The following is a 25,209-nucleotide window of genomic DNA, read 5'->3' on the forward strand; positions in this document are numbered from 1 at the left end:
CAGCAGCTCAGCCACGAAGTGGTCGGCCACATAAAATGACAGAGCGGTCAGCGGATGCTGAGGGGCATAGTGCGCAGAGGTCACCAACTTTCTGCAGAGTCAATCACTACAGACCTCCAAACTTCATGTGGCCTTCAGATCAGCTCAAGAACAGCGTAGAGAGCTTCATGGAATGGGTTTCCATGGCTGAGCAGCTGCATCCAAGCCTTACATCACCAAGCGCAGTGCAAAGCGTGGAATGCAGTGGTGTAAAGCGCCGCCACTGGACTCTAGAGCAGTGGAGACGAGTTCTCTGGAGTGACCAATCACGCTTCTCCGTCTGGAAATCCGATGGACCAGTCTGGATTTGGCGGTTGCCAGGAGACGGTACTTGTCTGACCACATTGTGCCGAGTGTAAAGTTTGGTGGAGGGGGGATCATGGTGTGGGGGTGTTTTTCAGGAGTTGGGCTCGGCCCCTTAGTTCCAGTGAAAGGAACTCTTAAAGCTTCAGCACCGAGAGATTTTGGACAATTTCACGCTCCCAACTTTGTGGGAACAGTTTGGGGACGGCCCCTTCCTGTTCCAACATGACTGACCACCAGTGCACAAAGCAGGTCCATAAAGACATGGATGAGCCAGTTTGGTGTGGAAGAACTTGACTGGCCTGCACAGAGTCCTGACCTCAACCCCATAGAACACCTTTGGGATGAATTAGAGCGGAGACTGTGAGCCAGGCCTTCTCGTCCAACATCAGTGTCTGACCTCACAAATGCTCCTCTGGAAGAACGGTCAAAAATTCCCATAAACACTCCTAACCCTTGTGGAAAAGGGCAGAAGAGCTGAAGCTGTTATAGCTGCAAAGGGTGGGCCGACATCATATTAAACCCTATGGATTAAGAATGGGATGTCACTCAAGTTCATATGCGTGAGAAGCCAGACGACCGAATACTTTTGGCAATATAGTGTATAAAGAACCATTTAATGCTTAAATAGCTTTTTGCATGGTGAAATGGTTCTTCAGTTTGATGGAGAATGTGTCATATATGGTTCCATACAGAACTGGTTCTATATAACACCAAAAATGGCTGCAAGCTTGACATCGTAACAATAAAAGAACCCCTTTTGGTTCTATACAGAACCATATACAACACATTCTCTATCAATCTGAAGAACATTTTCACCATGCAAAGAACCATTTAACCACAAAATTGTTCTATAGGACTCTTGGTTCTAAATGGAAAACAGAAAACACAATTTAGCCACGTCATAAGAATTATAAAAGGTTGTTACTTTTAATGGGCACTTTAACACACCTGTATACCAGCCTACCTGCATGCAAACACACCATATGCTGGTTTTGCTGGTGACCAACTACGCTGCTCTGTCCTGGTTTTCCTAGCATTGTTATAGAAACAGAGTCTAGCTAATTCTCTTCCAGGTGAGGATGCAGAATTTTGTCGTTAGAGGTGTGTGATATGAACCTTCAATGACGTCTTAATTGTTGTTTTAAACATGTCCAAGCTGACATTGTCAAGTCACTCACTTTGTAATAACCAATCAAAAACATGCCTTGAGAGTCCTCGTCCTCGCATTCAACGTATCATGTAGCTTAATAAGGCATTCATATGCAGAATGATTCCGCAAAAATCTGCTGACTGTGCTTTTGTGCTGGTACCTTGGCTGGTTTAGGCCTACTGTGGACAGCTGAGTCTAGAGTGGTGACCACGTTTGCCTATATAGGGACACTGCATGCACCCTTAATGTGTATATGCAGCAATTCACACTGCTAAGCTACATGACGCAGTGACTCTCGAGGCGTGTTTTTGATGGGCGCTTCTATGAAATGTAATTGAAGTGAAATGGATATTGTGTTTGTTATGATGTTTAAAAATACAAAAGGAACAATAACAATAAACAAAGCTACTGTTATGTGAAATATATTATATTTGTGTTCTTGCATGTATGCTGCACTATTGGGGCAGTCGTGGGCTGGAGGTTAGGGATCTGGCCCTGTGACCGGAAGGTTGCCGGTTCAATGCCCAGGGCTGACAGTCCATGACTGAGGTGTCCTTGAGCAAGACACCTAACCCCCAAACTGCTCCCTAGGCACCGTGGATAGGGCTGCCCACCGCTCCAGGCAAGTGTGTGTGCTCACTAGTGTTTCACTTCACGGATGGGTTAAATGCGGAGGTGGAATTTCCCCGTTTGTGGGATCAAAAAAGTATCACTTATTCATCTCATGGCCTGCAGTTCAATTATGATGAGTATTTTTCTTGGATATACGTCTTGTTTATATTGAGGAAAAGCTCCTGTTTAAAATTCTCTCATTATTAAGTTTTTGTCTGCAGTAAATTGTGTGGGCAACTTTGAAATGGTTTACACATGCTTGCACTGTTTGACCTCAGCAATACTTGCAATACCTGTACAATACAATACTTGCACCGACGTGGTTTTGTATTGTTGTTACTAAATAAGTAAATAAACAAGACCTGTTTTCTTTAATTAAGTTGTTTCTATTAACATTAGCAAGTGACAATATCCTATTAACAAGAGTGAGTTGGTACAATATGAGTATAAAATACTTTTACAAAATACTATAAAATACTTTTAAAGAATGCAAAATATTGTCTACAAAATCCCAGAAAATATTGACATTTCATTTTTTGTAATTATCGCACTCCAGTAGTTGATGTGTAAATTTCTACTTTTAGAATTTGAATTAAAATGAACAAGCCAGTTAACGCTGGTTAATGCTAATGGTAAGAGCTTATATGCTACTGAATTAAAAGCACTGAATCTTTGTTTTTCCCAACATCTCCACAGCAGACACACAAGACAAAGTTAAGAACTCCTATAACTGCTGAGATAAAAGCTCTTTTAATTAACTTGCTCTGACATCGACTGTGTCCTCGAACATACTGGGCTGGCGCTGTGCTTAGATTCCATCTCCAATGTCCATCTCTTCTGTATAACAAACGGTTCTGTGAGATGGACAGTGGACCATGCAGCTGTGCCTTTGAAGTGCTAGATGCTTCAGAAACAGTGTGACTACAGAGTCACGCCGGTGATGGATCATAACACTCATGAGAAAGTGTGTCAGTACGAGGAAGAGGAAATGAAAGCACACAGTTCTTTTCTTTCCATAACATTTATGCATATTTACCTATCTAACATCCTTATTACAACTGCACAGCAAGAGGGACAGGGGGTCTGTCATCTCAGACTGATCATTATATTACAATATGAGACTGATTTCTTACAAAAGGTTGGTGTTTGCCCAAAAACACACTAGCATGTTAATATGGCAAATACAGCCTTACTTTCATTGACATTTACTGTACAATTTTTCATGATTAAGTCATTCATTTGAGATGTTAAGGCATATACATCATTCATTATTAAAGGTATATTCGCCTCTGTGAGAATGAAGAGCAGTCAGAGGAAACATCTGGATAAAAGATGATGGTTGTAACATAGAACTGATAAGAACAGAAAGGCTGTTTAAAAGCATTGGTCCCCTCCAGGCCTTGCTTGGTTCCAGAGAAGAACCCCGCCTACTTTCAGAGATAGAATCTTCTCTGACTTTGAAAGAAACACATGGAGACATTCCAAGACTTTTTGGAGAGGAGAGGAGCAGGGTCTCGCACTGTTTGATGTGAAAAATGCCATGATGGACTTTATGATTATGAGGGTGGATGGTAGTTTATTTGACAGCCAGTGTCCAGGCTCAGAAGAATCCCTCTCAGGTCAACATATGCTGAATCCTGAATGAAACCTGCAGGCCACGTTCTGATCTGCGAGTCTGATAACTCTGTTGATGTTTCAATGAATCCTTCAGTACAGCTCAGAGAACAAATATACATGGCAAGGCCTTGGAGCGTAGGAAAAACATTCTTCTACGAACAAGCTATGGCACGGAAACGATGAAACACACTGTCTTTCATTTCTTTTGCACTTCACAATGGACCATGGTATACAGACAGCACATTGTGTAGCATACACAACTCATCTTTTTAGACAGGGAACGCTTTCGTCCACTTTCTCATCAGACAGAAATCCCAGCTGTAAAAAGTCATAATAATCTCTTCTATCCGCCCTGGAAAAGCAGACCGGTCCGTCCAGAATGATTCTGATTCTTGACCCAAGCGATGAAGCTCTCCTCCTTCCCAGTATCCTTGACTTCTTCAACCCCTCACTCTAGGCGCTCTTGCCTTATATTCTACCTTCTTGTCCTCTCTTTCCTCATTGCACTCTAGCTCTCCGAATCCTCCCTAGCTGCTGATCTTGGTGAGCATCTTGTTGATGGCCTGCTTTACATGTGTGGTGGAGCTACGGCGGCGAGTCTTCCCTTGCACAGCCCTACGGCGTCGCACTTCACGGCACAACTCATAGAAGGCCTCTGCCACACCCCCACCTGTGCCTACGTGGTCAGCACAGGCTGAGCACTCATAGAAGGCGCAGGCCATGTCGGCTGCCAGCCGCTCGCCCTCCTCCGTGGCCACCTGCCGTGCGTGCTCCAGGTCCGCCTTGTTGCCTACCAGCACTAGCGGCGCATGCTTGGGCCTCTTGACCTCCTCCAGCAGACCACGCAACGGGGCCACCTCCTCGAAGCTCCCACGGTCTGTGATGTCGTACACCAGGACGAAGCCATCGCCCCAGCGCATGTGGCCCTCTTTCTGCGGCAGGTCCTCCTGGAGGAGGGGAGTGAGCGCATGAGAGTGGGCTACAATGAGGGTAATTTACTGATGAATGTGAATTTATGTATTTATGTGTACCTTCTAGACTCCTGACAGAGTGTTCTTATCCCTTATATATCATTTTAGCATGGTTGAAAGCCCTGTGCTCAACATACAGCGCTGTGCGAAAGTTTCAGGCGTCTGAGTGAATGTTTAACCAGTTGACCTCAGCAGTGAGTTTATCACAATATACATTAGAATAAAGTCGTATTCATAATTCAAATAAACAGAAAAACAATAAACAGTAACAAGAATTTCTCGGGTCCATATTTTTCCTGGACACCTTCACAGCCGCCACAGAGACTCGTTAATATCATCAATTACATCATGAGCTCAATTTACTGAGCACTGATTGGTCAAAACCAGGAGCTGCTTTTTAACTACATATAATACTGGACTTCCTCCAGGAGAGGCTTGGAGATGGGTAAACACACACACCAACATCCAGAACATCACTATTTATTTATTTATTTATGTATGTGGTTAGTGTAGTGGGTAACACCTCTGCCTTCTACGCTGTAGACTAGGGTTCAATCCCCCACCTGGGTAAACACCCTACACTATACCAATAAGAGTCCTTGGGCAAGACTCCTAACACCACCTTCGCCTACTTGTGTCAAATTGTAAGTCGCTCTGGATAAGAGCGTCAGCCAAATGCCATAAATGTAAATGTTATATATATATATATATATATATACACATAATCATTAATATTTTATAATTTTTGTTTATTCAAATATTAACACTTTTCTCAGCAAATAAACACAAACTACACAAATAAATAGATTTTGAAAATGTGTCTTGGTTGCCTAAGACTTTCGCGCAGTGCTGCAGCAGTTTGTGCTGTGATTTTGTGGGAGATGGGAGTGGGCCTATATATATCGCCCATCACCCCTCTGTACAAAAACAGCTTTGTTATTTGTACTCAAACATGACAGGTGTCTGCTAACTTCGTCCAAGGTAGGTTCATAGTATTTTTAGGAATATGAGGTTGTGTTATATAGCACTATAGAAACCATTCCTGTTATCACGCATAACATGAAATATAACTGTATTCGATACAGCACATATTGTTTTGTGACCCCCTTATTAGAAAAAACAAGAGCATCATTAATAAAACGGAATGCGTCACAATAATTGTTTTGTTTTGATTTTCAGTGTCGTTGGAAGCAAAAACCATAAGTGAAAATAAAAACCGGATTAACTGCTCAGCCCTGTCTGGTCTGAGTTTCCATTACTTGTTAGCTACATTAACGTCACACCCCCATTGCAAAGCTTAAGAAACAAGCTTCACCAAAACTTGCTGACCTACTACATTCAAGGTACATTACATTTTTCCTTTGTGTATTAAAACACACCTTAGGCCCCCGTCTCAGTATAGTACAACGCTAACGCTACAGAATGGTGAAAAATGAATTCAGGTAAACTTCGAAGCTCAAATGTAAGAACTGACACAGCACTGGTGTGTATATCCTCATTCAGGCATGTAAGTAGAGTCATGAGACAGCAGAGTGAAAAAACTCCAGCATCCTGCTAGAAGCGTGCAGACGTTAAGGTCAGAGAGTGTTGCTGGCGGGCGAAACACAGCGATTCCAAACAACCGCACGCTGATTGACAAGAGACGAGACGTTCTTAAATGCCCAAATATACACAAAGCCTCTCCACTCTCACCAGTTATCTGGTGTTTATGACTGAAGGCAAGGCCTTGGCATAACTGGGCACAGCTCGTGTCAGATATTTTTCCTGCGAACAGCTTTAGTCTATATTCCAACCTTTCTCTCTGGCCCTTAAAAAGAATAAAGGTAATCCAGACTGCTGGCTCTGGAACAGGCCCGTCTGGAAACGCTTCACTAAAGTGCTGTGCTAAAATAGAGTGCAGTGTAATCAGAGCCGAATGACTTGGCCGTAAAGAGGTGTAAAAGAGAAGACACGTGGCCAATCAGGATAAAAACATGTTTTTGGTGTCAAAAACGACCTCCACATGTGAAGAGATCAACAGTGTTCTGTAAAATAATGCATTTTTTTTCACTTTTCATTTAAATGGTACATGATACAGTTTATTTATGTACCAAAAAGAGTTGTAATTAATTTTTTATATGACCATTTTCATACTTTTCTATCCCAGAATTCAACAGGCCATTTCTGTGCCTTTAAAATATATGTAAATGACATCTGCTCTGATTGGTGGCCCTGTATTGTGCCACCAAAACAGTACAGCCTGAAACTGTGAAAGGGTAGAATTGAACTTCCGTAAGATAATTGGCAGATATATGTAAATGCACTGGCTTTTGTGACATCACAAGAACAGCGTGGTTTGTTTTTCTGCTTAGTTTCCATAGACTGTATACATACAAGGAATGAAATGTTATCAAAGGAGAAACATATACCTGTCCAGCTGTGTCCAGAATTTCCATGCTGACCATCTCATCATCTATGCTGGCTTGATGTCGGTATGTGGACTCTTTAAAAAAGAGAGACAGACAGAATAGTTTGGTAAATAAGCTGTACATCTATCTATATCTATCATTCTCTGAGCTCCTGAGAGCGACCCATTCTTTCACTAATGTCTGTAGAAGCAGTCTGCAGGCCTAGGGGCTCGGCTTTATACACCTGTGGCCATGGAAGTGACTGGAACACCTGAATTCAGTGATTTGGATGAGTGAGTGGATACTTCTGGCAATACAGTGTATATAGTCTATCTATCTATCTGTATGTATATATGTATGTACATACACACACACACGCACACACACACACACACACGCACTCACACACACACACACACACACACACACACACACACACACACATACATACATACATTTTATATATATATACACACTGTATGTATCTCACATATTATCACTTTACAAAATAATAACTTCACAGGAGAAAACACTCTAACTTTTGAACTTTGGTAAGTTAATGTAAAGAGATTTTATTCCAAGTGTCACAATTGTGCCCTCCCAGTCCTGTCCATGTGCTTACTTGTGTTTACTTCACTGTCCTGCCCCCTTGTTTCGTGACTCCACCCCTGAGTGTTTCCACCTGTTTTCCACCTGTCCCTCGTTATCCCTGTTTATAATTGTGTTTTCCTGTGTTTTCCTGAGTTTTCTTGTTGGTCTTTGTTTGAAGTGTTTGATTTGTTTGAAGTGTTTGATTTGTTTGTATGTTTGATATGTTGGATGTATGTTTGATATCTACTGTTTGAGCTGTTTTGTTTGGTGTTTCTTCCGGCCTCTGTAGTCTGTTTTTTCCTGTGTTCATTTTTTGTCATGTCTGTTCTCCACTCTATCTATGTTGGCTCCCTGAACCTGAACTGTCTCGACCCTGATTGTGGATTTGCCCTCAGTAAATCTTGCTTTTCTCCGCACGTGTCCGCCTCCTCATCGCTCCACGTTACACTAAGCAATTCTGGAGCATTTGTGTTGGTCCATTAATCATTAAAACAATATAAAGGACATTTGCTGTGCTCAACTGATGTAGAGCGTTTTTTGGACAGCAGCAACATGGATGTATGTGTGTATATGGTGAGGGGAAATCTACCTCTCCTCTGGGGCCCAGTTATATTTGGCTAAGTGGCATTGTGGCTTTGGGCCAATTGGAGCTATACACCTGAGAGTGAACAGATGTGCGGCTCTTCTCTGAATTCAGCATGTTTAAGCTTCTAGCTATAGGCTTCCAAACACATACACAAATAAAAGTAGTCTGCAAACATTCAGTTAAACACTATTTGTCCCATAAAACAACGGCAGTATAAATTATTTTGTACAGTTGTCTCTTTACTGCAAATCATCCACAGCGCGTTCAGAGCCTCTAGTGTCTACTTCTTTAGTTTTGCATTGGAGCTATGAGGTTAATGTAGCCAGCAAGTAATGGAAGCTTACATCCTATAAATTAGCTTTGAGCAAACTGCACGCCAAACTACCAACAACTGCTATGCCTTAGAACAGAAATATCAGGCTTCAGGATGGCCATGCAACATTTTTATAGATCCATTTTTATAGAGAACAATAGTAGACGGGAGCCAAAATTTACTGGTTTATTTTTATTAAATAGAATTATTGTGCTTTTGCATTTAAACTCTGTTTAAAAACTGTATTTTAAAGTATATTAAAATAATACTCGTTTCAGTTTTCATTGGAAAAAAAGTGTTAAACTGTTGAAATTCCCAAAAGCAAAATATTCCATTAGGACTTTTTGCCTCTGTGGTATCAGCTAAATCAGCCAAGTTAGCTCCCATTCTTTAGGACTTCAGGAGCTGAACTAAAATCCTGACATGTCAGATTAACGGCTGACATAAAGTGGAATCAACCAATCACGATATGATTTTCAGTGAGTGGTACCAATTTTGTAAGAAAAAACAATTCTCCAGTGTAGGCTTCTGGAAGTCCTAGACAGAAAACATTGGTAAAGGAGCTAGGAAAAAAAGGGTCTCCAAATGTTTACTGGAGAAATAAGCATTAATAATAAATAAATAATAATTTGCTGGGCTTAAATGATGTAGAACCTGCATGCCTAACATAGCCTAACGTGTCAGATTAAGGATTAACCTAATGTGACAGTAGGATCAACCAATTTCGTGAGAAAACACCACGGTTGGCCTTCTGGAAGTCCTAAATATGTCACTGCGAAGAGGAGCGGTAGCATCACCAGTGCATTTCAATCAGAAATTAGGAATGGAAAGCAGCGGCAGCAGCTCTGTGTGTCACGGTTGGCCCCTCCCAGTCCTGTCCATGTGTTTGGTTTTGTTACTCCGCCCTTGATTGTGTTCACCTGTCCCTCATTGTCCCGTGTATTTAAGCCCTGTGTTTGCCCCTTGTGTTTGCCAGTCTTTGTATGATTGTATTGGTGTTTGTTTGATGTCTCTGTCTCTTTGCTGGTTATTCCAGTTTATGTCATGTCTGTTCCCCAATCTGTCCGTGTTGGCTATACGACCCTGGACTGCTTTGACCACGACCCTGGATTTGCACTTAATAAATCTCGCTTATCTCAGCGTATGCGTCCGCCTCCTCGCTCCCCCTTACACTGTGCCAGGATACTTTACTGAGTACTTTACAGAGTCGCTGTAAAACCGCTATAAGATAAACAAACGTTATGTCCATTACAAACTTAAAAATAAACAGAATATGTTGAGGTTACAAGGTGATAAGTTCGTAAGGATGCTATCAGAAATTAGAAGTGTTTTTTTTCCTCTTTTTACTCTTTTTGACATTTATGGCACAGAGGCGTAGCCCGAATAGTCATGATTCAACATGGGATAACAGTACGGCACAGAGTCAGAAATCACTTAAGGGCACAACACCGCTGGAGCCGAGTGTGTAACGATTTAGCCATGCAGTTTGCACAGTGCTGATTGATGGTGTGTAAGCTTCCATTACTCGTTAGCTTCATTAATATTATAGCTCCAGTGCAAAACTAAAGAAGCAAACCTCAGACACCAAACATGTTTAGGCTAATTGACATTTTTGTTGCCTGACTGCTCCTTTAAAAACCAAAAACACTCCAGTACTGTTTGAAAAGGATGCGACCAAAGCACCACGTCTCTCTTAATTTTACTGAATTTGGTCATTGTGTCAGCATCAACAACATTCCAGATGCTTCATCTCAGAATACTGAAATACTTTCAATCCTTCAACGCGGGCCGGCTCTCCAACAGCTCCAAACCTGTCCCTGCTTAAGCTCAAACCCACTATGGGACTTAAATCTGCCCTGGGCCACATCTGTGAAAGATGACATTTCTATTGCTTCCTGGTGGTGTAATTCTTCTCTGAGGGCAGTCAGAGGCATGAACACCTGCTAAACTGCCCAGCCCTGGCCATTCAGCTGGCTATTAGCACACTGTGCTCCAATACATACAATACCACCCAAGCTGTTTAGACACATTAAAGCAGCATTGTGCAAGAATAGGTGTTTTTTCCTATGTGTAAACAGCTGAAATCACGAGTCTCATCTGTAGCGTCCAAATATCTGCATGACGCACGTGCATGCAAAGGGGAGTCGGAATTCAGCAAAGATAAGATCAGAAGAGAAAGAACCACATTGACTTACACGGTAGAGTAAATTCAGAGGATTTTATTACAGGGGGTTGAAAACTTCCAGGGCCTATTTGGTGTAAGATTGACAAAGAATGACCGAACGTTTCAGCGTGAGATTTTATTTCTTTTCCAAGCTGGCCTGAAAGGGGGCTGAGGTTAAATGTATTTTGGAATCGGAAACAACTACATAACCTCATGAGACAGGACCGAGGTAGATAAGGTTACAACGTCCTTCTTTCACAGATAACACTGGCAGGGATGTAATTCACCCTCTGCTGTCAGATTTCCATTGTTTTCCTGTTAGCTAGGAGACAGATCACTACATCTAACGTGGTACCACAAAGCATTACACAGTCCTCTCAACAGGTCTTGTGCGCTCCTCTAAAGTTACATAGCACTATAGCAGGCGTTCTGGCAATGACAGAGACGCCATTCTCCCTAATAAAAGTCTGTGTATCACCAAAATGATTCTGATGGTGTTATTTTATATATTTATTTTAACTATGTTGCTTTAACTCATATAAAGATTTTCCTTCATTTTTAGTGAACACCATCTAGTTTATGCAGTGGAACAAACCCAAACTATCTTCTATTTCAGACTCTTCAGTGCAGTTTTACACACTCTTGATCACTGTCTCAGGAAGCTGGGATGGTTTTCCAACAAGGAGGAACAGGGGTCTCAAACTCAAGTCAGTGTAGGGCCACAAGCCGGGTGGTCTTCTCCATGAATCGTATACATTTTAACTACATAACATGCACGGTCAAGCACACTTGGTCTAGTTATTAACACCCCTGATGAATGTCTGTGCTCTGGTGTCTTTGATGCATAGCTGACTGTATGTCATTTCACAATACAGTGTTTTTAGTGTTATTGGTATTAACAGTGGTAATTGTACCAGGAAAATAAATCAAACCCTGATTTTCTTTGTGCAGAGCAATGATTGTGTGTTCCTACTACAGTGTTGTGAAAAAAAAAACATTTAATTTGCAGATCTGCAATTCTTTAAGAAAACATAAAGTGGGGCTACTGAGTGGCGCGACTGTCCAAGCATAGTCCTTATTATCAGGAAATCACAAACTTGATAGCCTTGCTGTTTCTGGGTGGGTAGGATGGTGCCCACCCACCCCCCGGACCAGTGCTAGCCAACTTGGGCATCTGCTATCTGACGTAACTGAATTAGCAGTTCCAAGCACATGGCTGGCTGCACATTTCTTGCAGAAAGCGTTTACTGGCCCTCACCATCCCAGCATGTGGCAGTCTGCTTTTTGTGAGAAATAAATTCATGCATAGGCATCAACTTCACTGTTTAGGTTAATCTCAGACACAAATATCAAGCATTTACGACAGAACGTCACCATCTAGCTCCATTTTTCATTTTTTATTCATTTATTTTCATTTACATCATTTAAATTTTGATTAGTCGTATTAAGCAGGTAAAACAGAGCACATATATTCAATTTTGAAAAGAGAAAAAAGAGACTAAATAGTACATCAGATTACAAGTTCAGCATTTCTATATAAAATTCAGTTGTATGTGGTGCCAAAATTGATCCTTTCCTCTCACCCTTAATTCATCCTAACATCACCTCATAAGATGCAGTTTGCATCATTTTGTCAACCCACCTCTTTAGAATAGGAGTTTGCGCAAATGCACGAGTGAAAATGTGGATAGACATTTTATCACATGACAGCAGAGCGACTGTTGTGTGGTGACGGCCCAAAAGCCTGTAATTTCTCTGAGAGCAAATCATGAACTCCTGTGTGCTCTTAAACTATGGAGCTTTTCCTCCATAGTAAATGTCAGTGGAGAAAATCGAAGGCTTCAAAATGCCACAGAGAATGGCCTGCCCACCATAAAGCTGTGCCTGTGCCCTGACATCCTACCAGCACCACATATTTACATACCTCTTTGAGTCATTTGAGTTTTTTCAGGGCAACTACAATTCATTTGCCCAGCATAGCATCCACTATGCTTCTGAAGTGGATAAGTACATTTGATTATGCATGAATGGGTGAAAATGTGCAGGGGCTCATGAGGCACTGAAAACGTCGGCTTACATTCCTGCATCGTCTGGACTCACATGGCTTTCATTGACTTAAGACTAGGTGTCACTGTCTCAGAGAGACACTGCAGTGCTAGTTAAAATGTCTCTCTCTTTTATAGGGGAGTTGCCAGGCAGTCTCCAGTTAGTAAACCTGTAAACATTCCTGACCCATACGCTAGCGATTGAATGGACGCCAGCGAAGGACGACTACAGTGAAATGAGGATTTACTCCTCAAAGAACGGCTTGAGAGTCAAGCCCTTCATCCTTGCTCAAAATGTCTGTGTTCTGTTCAGTGATAAAACTCAGTTTTGCCCTTAACTGGATAACTTTGGGCACAACAGTGGAATCCACACGCAGCGGAAAAGGACACAGTGCACAAAGTTAGAACTGACTGTGTAAAACTGAATAGCCTGTGCAATGAGTGGTACAGTGGTGTAGCCACTCGATTTCCCTCGGGCCCAAATGTAGTTGATCAGCCAAGATAAGTCACTCCGGTGTCTGATGTTTGCTTCTTTAGCTTTGCACTGGACCTAAAAGCCTAAAGTAAACTTTCCCCCCCGGTTAGCTTTGTGTACACCTAATCTCAAACAAGCTTATTATGTGGTTATATTAAAAGTCAATGCTGCTACTGTTTTTAGCTTTACAATGCACTTTTGGCCTTTTTTAACAGAGCATATGGTGCCACTTAAGCATTACATAACATTACATGTATGCTGATTTACACTCACCAGCCACATTATTAGGTGCTACTGAAAGGCTGGACCCCCTTTTTCCTTCAGAACTGTCTTAATTCTTTGTGCCACACTTTCAACAAGGTGCTGGAAACGTTCCTCAGAGATTCTGGTTGGTTATTTGAGTTCCTGTTGTCTTTCTATCATCTGGAACCAGTCTGCCCATTCTCCTCTGACCTCTCACATCAACAAGGCATTTTCGTCCACACAACTGACCGCTCACTGGATGTTTCCTCTTTTTCGGACCGTTCTCTGTAAACCCTAGAGATGGTTGAGCGTGAAAATCCCAGCAGATCAGCAGTTTCTGAAATACTCAGACCAGCCCGTCTGGCACCAACAACCACGCCACGTTCAAAGCCCCTTAAATCCCCTTTCTTCCCCGTTCTGATGCTCGGTCTGCACTTCAGCAAGTCGTCTTGACCACCTCTACACGCCTCAATGCAGTGAGCTGCGGCCGTGTGATTGGCTGATCAGCTGTTTGTGTTAACAAGCAACTGAACTGTACCTAATAAAGCGGCCGGCGAGTGTATAGTATTGTGCGAAAGTCAAAGACGCCTTTTATTTATTTCATTTGCAGTGAAAATGACCATTAAATAGATAAAAGTTATTAAATTTTCAGCATCGAGAGAAAAATCAGAAAACGTTTATTTAACAGAACATGACACAGAACTCTCAACAACTAAATATAATCTAACATTTTCATCATGTAGTCGGGTTTTCAGTCTTATCTGCAAGGGGGTTGGTGTGGCTGCAGGTTTTCACTCCAAACAAGCTGAAGCACACCTGATTCCACTTGTTTAATCAGTCGGTCTTAGTCTTCGAACATTTCGTCAGGTGATCTCCTGCTTTGTTGGAGTGAAAACCTGCAGCTACTCCAGCCCTTTGCAGATAAGACTGGACACCCCTGATTTAGAGTACCCACTCTTTGTCTTTAGTCGGGGTGTTTCAGTAAGGAAACAGGCTGAAAAACACCATCAGCTTCTTTGTTTGATTTGCAAATTTTCTCCTTTTTTGTGCATTTCCTTTCCCTTTCTCAGAGCATGGAGTTGTCTTCTCACAGTAAAAAGGATCGACAAAAACATCTATGGATTTTTTTCAGGTCTGAGCTGCTCCTTCACACCCCAGTGACTCTCTCTTCCAGTGATTGCCATCTCATTGGAGACCAAGAGTGAGAGAAAGACTCAGCCTGACCGTCACCTCCACAGATTGTTTCCCCAGGCCATCATTCTCCTGAACAAGGAACCTACTCACTCCCTATGCTTTAAACAGTTTCACATGGATTTTATTACACACAGTGTAATGTACACAGTCACTGTATATACCCTGCCAAAACCCTTCTAAATAACCTTTTCTATTTTACCGTAGTACACATAAGCATCTGTTCTATATTTCTTTTACTGGATTTTGTCTTATATGGACACCTGCATCAAAAGTAATTGCTTGTACATCTGGTACTTGGCAAATAAAGGCTGTCAGTCTGATTCTGAACTGATTGCAACAGTATTGGTAGTCTAGTAGATCTTGCACAGTTGTTAGGAATCCTATTTTCTCTATATTTTAATAATGATTTTCCTTTGGCTTTCTTCTACCTTATGCAGGTGAAAGCTAATCACCTCAGAAATTCTCCTAGTACTCAACTGGAAATTCAGAAAACAAGGTTCTCTGACTGCACAGAACCGTAAGTAAGCAGTTTGCAGTGCTAACTGATAGAGCAAGTTAGGTTGTTAGCTTGTTAGGTGCACTATACGTGTAAAATTTTGTGGACCCCCCTTTCTTATTAGAAAATTCAGCTGCATTAAAGTGCACTTACTACTGACACAGCAGTCCAAATGCACACACAGCTTACACCGTCGCCCTAGAAAAGCACTGACACCAGAACAGGACGCTCTGGAGCAGCCAGACATGAGCCTAGGCTCACCATGTCCAATGCCAAGCATAGGCTGGAACGTATGAAGCCCCCCAGCACTAAGCTTTGGATCAGTGGATTTGCATTCTTTAGCATGATGGAGCACCAATCATTACCTCTGGGATGACTTGGATGGGCATTTATGATCCAGAACTAATCATCCAACATCAATCTCTCTAGTTCTCCCACTGCTGAATGCAATCAAACCCTCACAGCAATGTTCTAACATTAGTGCAGCCTTCCCCAAAGAGTTACTGTAGCAGAGGGGGACAAACTCCTTTTAACACATTGGATGAGCAGGTGTCTGCAAACTTTTGGCCATACTTGTTAGCCTTGTAGCCCCAGCGTAAGGACATGTGATTAACTGTAGTGTTTCAAAAGGTGAAAATCAGCCAAACTTGCACTGTAGAACAACAGCTAAGTCTGTCTTGTAGCAGTAATAGAGCTGAACGGGCTTTCTCCAGGGTGGGCTAGGAGGTTAGTGAGGGAGTGATGGTGGTCTCTCACTACACTGTGGTACAAAATCTCAATATTGGCCTACAGGTGAAAGCAAACAGCTCCCTTCACAGTGATGCAGTGGAGGGCATGTGTGCTGTGGTGATCTGTGTGCTGGATTTTGAAGCTGTCAGATGGTGAATTCCCACTGGATCAAGACTTGCATTCTGCACACACCACAAAACCTTTTCTTCGGTAGAACCACGGCCTCCTATCAACCTGCTGAGCCTGAATAATACATTCAATAAAGGGCATCCACTTACACATGCATGCATAGAGGAGCTACACCCAAGTGAACAGGAGAGCAGTCAATCAGACATCCGTAGACAATCCTCATGATCATGGATCATCAAATTACACTCACAACCTTTCGTCTTTGCCAGCGACACATCTCCAAAAGCGAGCAGACAACTAAAACTAAAACTAAAACACCTCATGTCAAAAGCAGATTATGATAGCAATCTTTAGAATTCCTAATGTGGTACAACAAGCAGTGATAAGAGGCAGACAGCTTTATCTGCCCCTGACTGCTCTCTGCTATTCCTCCGCCTCCACAAATTTGATTTGTCATGCCTTGCTTTGAAATACAAACCTCTGGAATGGGCTTCTTTGGCTAGAAACCCTGGCGAGACGTGTTTTTTTTAACTGTATTTTATGGGCGTTCGCCACAAAGGTTCAAAGAGGTGAGTTCTGAGGACCAGCAGTACTTTTACCTCGGTAATGATGGGCCCTTGAGATCCAGCACAGCACAAGTGCTCTTAATGTACTGGTGTTCTTACCCAGTGTAGGATCATACTCCCAGATGAAGCGCTTGGTCAGGAACCTCACCACCAGGGCTGAAGACAGAGAGAGACGAAGAGAAACAAACATGATTATGTTTATGCAGTAGCTGTATGCAATCAGCCCCAAGCATGGAATTACAATCAAAAGCACTCTGCAAATGACCGTGAAGGCAACCAGCACGCAAAATATAAGTGTATTTTTAAACCATTCTGCAAACAGAACTGCACAAGCTGTGTTTTCTAACAACTCTATAGATTGTGAGAACTATAATATGTCTCAAATGATAACCACAGAATCACTAGACTGAGGCACGGACCTCTTCATCAGTGAATGGGAACGGATTGCCTTTAGCTGTAGTCGAGGTCAAAGTGAAGCCAAATTCGCTCTGATGCAGGGAGATACTTATCAGTACAGTAAGTGCTGACGTCTTTCAGGGCAGTATTTTTCTTTAAACATTGATTTTTTTCAGTAACTATTTAACACTTTAGTGCAGGGCAGTGCTCTCAAGGCTACATGACACCTATATAAGCCCTTTATGACAACTGACAACAATATAAATGAATTAAACAGTCATTCTGATATTCTCGCTAGAAATGATGTGTTTGGTTAGTGTAGTGGGTAACACCTCTGCCTTGTAGACTGGGGTTCAATCCCCACCTGGGCAAACACCCTACACTACACCAATAAGAGTCCTTGGGCAAGACTCCTAACACCGCCCTGGCCTGCCTGTGTAAAATGATCAAATTGTAAGTCGCTCTGGATCAGAGCGTCAGCCAAATGCCATAAATGTAAATGTAAATTACGGTAACTCCATTTCATGTAGGGCAGTGTACACGAGGCTACAACCTATGAGCCCTTCATGACGACTAACCTATCAGTTGTTAGTAAGGCTGTATTTGCCCACTTTGATGTCAAGTTGGCATAATTATCTATGTCGGGGGGTAAAATGCTGACAAAATCATTCGGCTCTTCAAATCAGGATAGTGAACAAAAGTGAGCATTTTCTGTGGTCCTGAGGTCTTTTTAGCGTTTCATAATTTAGAAGAGTTTAAAGGCATCTCACCATTACGTCACTGTTATATACACTACGCTACAAAGTCAGCTGTTAATGTGCCATCTCAGTTCACCCAAAAGGTGTGAAAAAATCTATGTCATCTGACATAACTTGGCATAAAGATTGACAAAAGCAGCCTTTATAGCAGATTAGGGCTACTGGAATAATAATCCTTTATAAAGGTTTATGTAGGTCTAAGTCAGTTGTCATGTAGGTGTCATATAGCCAGAATTCCTGCTTTTCTGATTTTACTTTAACAAGTGTGCTGGTGTTCAGTTAGGGGCTACACTTCTTTTTATTCATTTTCAGTTTCTGGCCACCAAACTGGGCAGTGCGGTGGTATTCTCAACCAGCAGTGAGATGGGGCACTCATGGGCTGGAGGTTAGGGATCCAGCCTCGTGACCGGAAGGTCGCCGGTTCGATCCCCAGAGCCGACAGCACATCACTGAGGTGACCTTGAGCAAGACACCTAACCCCCAACTGCTCCCCGGGCGCTGTGGATTGGGCTGCCCACCGCTCTGGGCAAGTGTGCTCACTGCCCCCTAGTGTGTGTGTGCTCACTAGTGTGTATGTGGTGTTTCACTTCACGGACGGGTTAAATGCAGAGGGGAAATTTCCCTGTTGTGGGACTGAAAAGGGTCATTTAATCTTAATCTTAATCAACATGCACAAACACTTCTGCAGAATTGCTGTGCCTCATACACTCATGCCTTCCTTTAAGTACCATGTCAGTATCACTGCTGTGTTAAGAATGCTCCATCGCTTAAAGAGTCCATTAACTTGCTTTTTTGAAGTAGTATGTAAAGATATAGTCACTGTTAAAGTTTCAATTCATTTCCCAGTCCATACAGTTCATATATGTAAACAATGCTTTAAAAATAGCCTGTTATAAATTCATTGTTTCTGTGATGTCAGGAGAACCAACTTATCTACATCTCCCATTGTGGGAGAATACAGCACTTTTTAAAGTACAGTTTAACCACACCCATTCACTTTGAAGTTATAAAGAGTGTTTCAGCTCTGGTTGCTTTCTAGATAAGGCGCATTACAGGGCAGCCAATCAGAAAGAGTTCATTTGTCTTGGCTCAGTCTTAAAGGCACAGTAACAAAACACTGTGATTCATTTTAAGGGATAAAGAGGTGCAAAATGAATTATTTTTGGTAATCATCCACAAAATGCTGTAAGTGGACCTCAAGGAGAAAAAAATACAACAGAGATTAAGGATATTGACTCTAATCCAGTGATGACTACTAACACAAATGTGCTGCATTCTGATTTGTGGCAGTTTCAGGTACAAGTCGGGTGCGTTCTGCCTGTGTATGTACAAAAGCTCTCAGGATCAGAGGAACAGTTCAAAATGTGTCTGCAATATGTGCTTTCATTACGTTACATTCCTCTAGACTAGGGGTGCTCAATCCTGGTCCAGGAGATCCACCACCCTGTAGAGATTAACTCCAGCCCTAATCTAATATACCTGATCCAGGTAATGTACGCCTTCAGGAGTATCTGTCAATTAGAGCCAGGTGTGTTGGATCTGAACTCTTCAGGGTGGAAGATCTCATCGACCAGGATTGAGCACCTTTGCTTTAGATGGTTTTGGTAGAAATAACTTTCTACAAAATAACCCTGATTACACCGCTATCACCTCTTCACTACATTTTCATTTTCTCTTTTGTCTTTTGTCACATAAACAATCATCTGTCACTCGACTTGACTGACGGCTGTGTACCAGAGCAATACTGGGTTTCTCATTTGTCCAAAGTCCCAGGCACAACAGCACTAATTTCATTTGCCTCCAATTAACATCCAGATGCTTGGCAGAGAGCCTTTCCAGGCATGCTGTCAGCCTTTCCAGCAGCTTTCCTGCGCTTAGTGAGCGTTCTCGGCTCAGCTCCTTAATGTGACACGCTCAGAGGAAACACAGGCACTTGGCTGATTTCACTCTGGCCTTATCATAACTTGTTATTCCACTCCTGCTGGGCCAGCATGCTGAATAATGACATCATTATACAGCAGGAGAGCGTGCAGCAAATAATGCGTTTGATGCTTCCTCCGCTGGCCACCTGGCCCACAACTGACACACTGCTTCTGAGCAGGTCTTTATCTCCTTCTTTCATACCCAACTGCACGAACCTTGACTCACTCACTCTCACCTACTCAATCATGTTTAGGACATGGATGATTCTCCACAAGGGGGAGCTATTAGCACTTGAAGTAACATTACGTAACAATTTTACTTTAAAATAACAGCTTCAATATTGATGATACCCTAACTTGTAGAGAATAGCGTCTCTGCCATTGCTATTCCAGGTCTGAAGTGACCGCTATAGTGCTGTGTAACCTCGGAGAAGTGGGCATGTTTACGGCTCCATGTCAGGTCTTCAGCTAGGACTCCCAGCATGGACATCATGGCAGAGGCTGAGAAGAGACCGAAGTTAGAGGAAGCAAGGAAGAGAAAAAGAGTGATGGAACGAGAAGCTGGAGTAAGAGTTACAAGAGTAAATCTCAGACTGGCTTTTACTCGTTACAGATTACACTTGCAATTTTTTATCATATACACATAGAAACAACCGAAATTGTGAGTGTAACCTGTAACGTCCACATGCCTGCATCACACACGAGTTCTGCCCAACACTGGGAAAGACAACACCACTGTTTTTACAATTAAACAAAATAGAACTGAATACTATTGTTTATTTTGTTATTATGCTTGTTTATTTACTCTTAAATATTTCCTTGTGAAGCTTTTTTTATGTGAGAGTGTCGGGCTCTATCAATACGAACACACAATAGCAGCAACAGTCCATCATCCACCCCACTGAATTACAGCTGTGGACATCAGCTTCATGTTTAAAGCTGAAAGTTATTTAGTTTATGTGGTGCAACCTTTCGTGCCTTCGCGATGCGTAAACCTGAATTCACTAAACACTAATGTTATAACTGGCTTCAGTTCTGAACCTACACATAACTGGTGTAACCAGCTCCATCATCATCATCAGCCATCAGCCACTGCATGTCAGACAGAACATGCAAAGCAACAATAACTATGCACAATGTGACGCTGTGATGCTTTACAAAGATGCACCTTGCCCACCTACACAGAATAATTTAAAAATGAATGAATGTTCAGAGACCAACATCACTCTTTCTTAAAAGCTGCCTGTTTGCATGTGGAATATGAGGCCTAAGAGTGGTGATTCACATTAGGGTCACTGTGGGCCAAGCATAAGCCTCCTACTTACCCACTGGATTAGAGATATTCTAGCTTTCCTTAGACTTTAAAAAATAAAGTATTGATCTATGATAAAGTGACTATCTGGTGGTCTCTCAGTAAATGTTACAAAGTATGGCAACCTCTTATTTGCTATCTGGATGCAATAGGGCTTGACCTCCCAGCTTTACTGGCCCTTTCCCTGCTGCTCCACTGTACCGTAATGCTGTAATGGGAATTTTTCTTTTTGCTCATCTACCTAAGACCATATATTCTATTCTATTCTATTCTATTCTATTCTATTCTATTCTATTCTATTCTATTCTATTATAGTATTTTTAATGCTTTCATTTTTGTGATTATTTAATAGACAGTAGACATTTCCCATATGTAACAAATCCTCTGAGGTCTGTAAATCTTCTGACAGGCCACCCAAAAACACAACACTGATAAGAAAAATGACAATATGACGAGGCGCATCACAGAAACATCCTAATTCTGAATACTTTTCTGTTTCGTCACCGTGACAGCTTCAGGCTCAAGTGTTTGGGAAATGGAAACTGAAACTATAGAACACTGGTGCTCTGATAAATGATGCCGTCATGTTATTTCTAGCTTCCAGTGTGTTGCACGTAGTTTTGTTTTGGCCTTTTTTTATTTCTGTAACAGTAGCTGTAACTTACATTTTTAAATTTATTTAATGTTACGTGTTTACGTTTCGGCTGTGTGCGTATTGTTGCTTGCTAGGTAACAGATGTAATAGTTAATTGTCGGCTTCATTTCAGTAGCATAAGGCTTCCTCAGAACTGTCAGATCTTAACTCAATGCAAAAAGTAGGACGTTTCTGTAATACGGACCCAGATGTACTTAATCCAGTTTCAGGCACAAACAGAACTGTCGGTTATGTACAAAACTGGCACACAAACTTTTATCCCATTCCATTCATCATGAAATATATATATATATATATATATATATATATATATATATATATATATATAAAATAGAGATACATGATTTTGATGTGATTGTAACAATATGGTATAATATGTACTAAAGCTTAAGGCACTAGCAACAAACCCATAGAAACCAGGCAGAGAACCCTTTAAATATTCATTGAAAATGTTTGATTCAATTTTTTTTTACATAAAATGGGCCTAGAACTGAAGTAAATAACTGAATTACTGAACTGAAGCAAAAACAATAAAAAAAAAAAAATACATGCAGGGGTCTATAAACACCATTTTTTATTAACATCATCATATCTTCACCACGGAAGCTGCAGTCTTATCCAGAGCTTACTGACAGCTCCACTATTTCATGGCACATTTTAAACCCTGCACCTCACAAGCCCCCTATGTGCGATTTGCTTGATTAGCTACAGCCTTAGGTGACTGAACATTAATTTCACATTGTGAGCGCCCATTCCCACCTAAAGAAAGCACATCTGGTGCCACACCTGCTCACATCTGCCCATCTGGCTCCGTGCCCTTGTTTTCAATCCTCATTTCATCAACCCCTCCCTGTTGATGCGTCAGGTTGTGGCCAGTGTGGGTTAACTGAGCAGGTGAATGCAGACCTGCTGCATCCTTTTATGGGAGGAGGTCATTCATCAAGCTCTCTCCACCCACTTTCCCTTGCTTTTCCATTAACTCCCTGTGTAAGCAAAACATTGAGGGGTGGCACGGGGCATCTCAGCCACTGTGACCAGAAAAGCTCTTCTCATTCCATCTCCCTTTCTCTTATTCTAAGCTTCCTCCTATCTTCACCTACTTTCTTTGTCTAACTCATTCTTTCCGATCCTGTTGAAGTGAGTGCTGCAAAGCAATATCCATTCCTCATTTGCTGCTACAGAGAGTAGAAACAAGCCGTTCGTGTGGCGTTACCAATTCATTGTGTGTATGAGTTGTGACTCAGGCGATTCATCTTGGGTCCTGTTCTCTCGGGGGCTTGTCATGTGCCTGAGTGACTCTGAATGGGCTCCAATGGGCCTGCTTGATTCTAGAGGGGTATCTCTTTCCTCGTGTGAAGCTCCATTGTTACCCTCCCTTTCACAGTCACTATGGGTAAAATTACGCCACTATTGAGGCCGAAAGAACACCCATCCTTGTTGTTGCATGTCTTCTTTTCACAGGCACCTTGGCCAAAAAATGTATTCAATATACAGTATGTTGTCAAACACTTCCTCACTAACCTCTCTGTGGTGTACTAGCATCTTTTAAGTGTACAGTAATAACATCAGTTCCAGACTGTCTATGATGTTTCCAGTATAATCCAGACATGTTTTTTTTATTGTGTTTTATATTGGGAATAAATCAACCCACACTAAATCGCTTCCCATCTCAGTCTGAAAGCATTTCAGTTCACTGCGAGGCCGCAGCTCAAATCCTTCTCAGTTAACTTGTTCTTAGATTTGTCAAAACTAAATCCAATGTTAGTTCTGCTCTTAAAACGACCAGCCAAGATGCGAAATGGAAAAGCCCTCCGTTCGTTCAGTTCAGACTTGCTCTCATTTGCTTATTTTAGTCCATCTCAAATCATAACAGATGAACTGCCGTACTAACGCAGCCAGGTTGTGTTAAAAGCCGGTCTCTGACTTCAAGCAGGGAAGTGAGTTGTAATTTTTTGTAATTTGTCAGAGGTAAACCAAGACTTCACGGCCATGAGTCATCTTTAGGAAGCCTTGAAAAACCCTTTATTCTCTTTGTGTGCTGCTCAGGTTCCTTGGTGACAACAACAGGAAAGGAAAACCTTGCTCACAAAGCCTAGAGGCACTTCAGAAATCAGTATTAACCCCACCTAATCTTGGCTTTTGACCTTACAGTGCCTTTCTTTATCAAATCATAAATGGAGCCATCAGATAGAAAATGAGAAAATGCATAGTTATACCATATTGATGAATATGTAAATGTGCCAGGAAGATTGCAAAGTTTCTAATCTGATTGCATTTTTTGAGAGTTAAGTATAATAAAAGGATCTTTCTTCAGACCTGAAGCCCTTGACTCTTTGAGATCACATACGTTTTGAACCCTCAGACAAAGGGCACGATAATAACAAATAACAAAACGATCACATTTACATGCCCAATACGAGAAACAGGCAGTACTCTGCACCTATCAATATCCTTTTTGAGTTTATTCATTGTTTCAACAAAATCATGTTTAAAAATGCATTGTTCTTTTCAACTTTAATACCAAGATCAGTGGTGTATTTTTGGTGTATCTGTACTGAAGTTTCTCCGTTCTGGGCGACTTTCTCCTTTCACTCCACTACATTTCAGAGTCTAATATCCGACTTTTTCCTCCTACATTTTGAGAAATCTGTCGTTCCTTTTGGTTTCTGTGTGTATAAAAACGTAACATGTCAAAACGAAAGAAGCGCAAAGCCAGAGCACCAATCAGGGCCCAGCGGTCACTTTGTTTAGAGCTGGTTTTGACCTGTTGGTCATACCGACCCAGTGCAGCACGCGGTTCAACGTCAGCGCAGCGGCGTAAAACTTTGGGAGAGTCTGTTCAACATAAATGATGAACTAACCTAACTTTGTGTAAATAGAGCTCAATATAGAAATATGTCCACATATGCAGTCGAGACTGACGCGGCTTTTTTCTGAATTTCTACAAACACCATTTCATTTTATAGTAAATGAGTTTGGGCTGGTTTATGTTTATGAACAGACGCCTACAGATCAACACAGTAAAGGAGCTCATCTGTGATCCTGAGTTTAAAGCCAGTTTTTATTCAACTTAAACTTGGAACTAAGTTGTAAATAAATCTGAAACTGAAACTTTGCTTGTGTGTAAAAAGTGATTTCAGAGCCACTCGGTTCTCCCTGATGGAAACTGTTTACCTTCAGTGTTTTGTGCTTCTGATCATTTTAATAGACGTCAGCGTCACTAATTAATGACGTTCTATTAAAAGACTGGTTTACCAAGAGAGACGCTGGAGGACTTTCACCTGAAATGAGTTCATGAAGCCAGTCTGGTTATAAAAATGATAACAGGACATCAGAGCCAGAATTACTCTTTTAGTACTTTTACTTTATACTTAAGTACATTTGAAGGGAAATACTTTAGTACTTTTACTCAAGTGGAGGTCTAAAGGGAGGAACTTTTACTTTACTGGAGGAATATTTTACCTTGGGGGTCTCGACTTTAACTCCAGGACATGATTTTTGTACTTCGTCCACCAAGATATTTGATTTTGTCAATAGAAATTTTGAACTGAAG

At 41.6% G+C, this 25,209-nt stretch overlaps 1 protein-coding gene across 2 annotated transcripts in view; it reads right to left on the reverse strand.

Annotated features, from left to right (window-relative positions):
- Nucleotides 1–2,841: 2,841 nt before the first annotated feature.
- Nucleotides 2,842–25,209, reverse strand: part of rerg (RAS-like, estrogen-regulated, growth inhibitor) — a 72,876-nt gene continuing 50,508 nt past the window's right edge. The window contains exons 3-5 of one of the 2 annotated variants that reach the window (XM_017722982.2): nucleotides 16,713–16,769; nucleotides 7,104–7,177; nucleotides 2,842–4,671 (exon numbers count right to left, since the gene is read on the reverse strand). In XM_017722982.2, the coding sequence (XP_017578471.1) occupies nucleotides 4,252–4,671; nucleotides 7,104–7,177; nucleotides 16,713–16,769 (551 nt within the window). In that variant the 3' untranslated portion in view covers nucleotides 2,842–4,251. The remainder of the gene's footprint in view (nucleotides 4,672–7,103; nucleotides 7,178–16,712; nucleotides 16,770–25,209) is intronic. The other variant, XM_037542391.1, reaches the window with a different exon arrangement.

This window comes from Pygocentrus nattereri, chromosome 11 (assembly GCF_015220715.1).
Source record: "Pygocentrus nattereri isolate fPygNat1 chromosome 11, fPygNat1.pri, whole genome shotgun sequence".
In the NCBI taxonomy this organism is placed as follows: domain Eukaryota; kingdom Metazoa; phylum Chordata; class Actinopteri; order Characiformes; family Serrasalmidae; genus Pygocentrus; species Pygocentrus nattereri.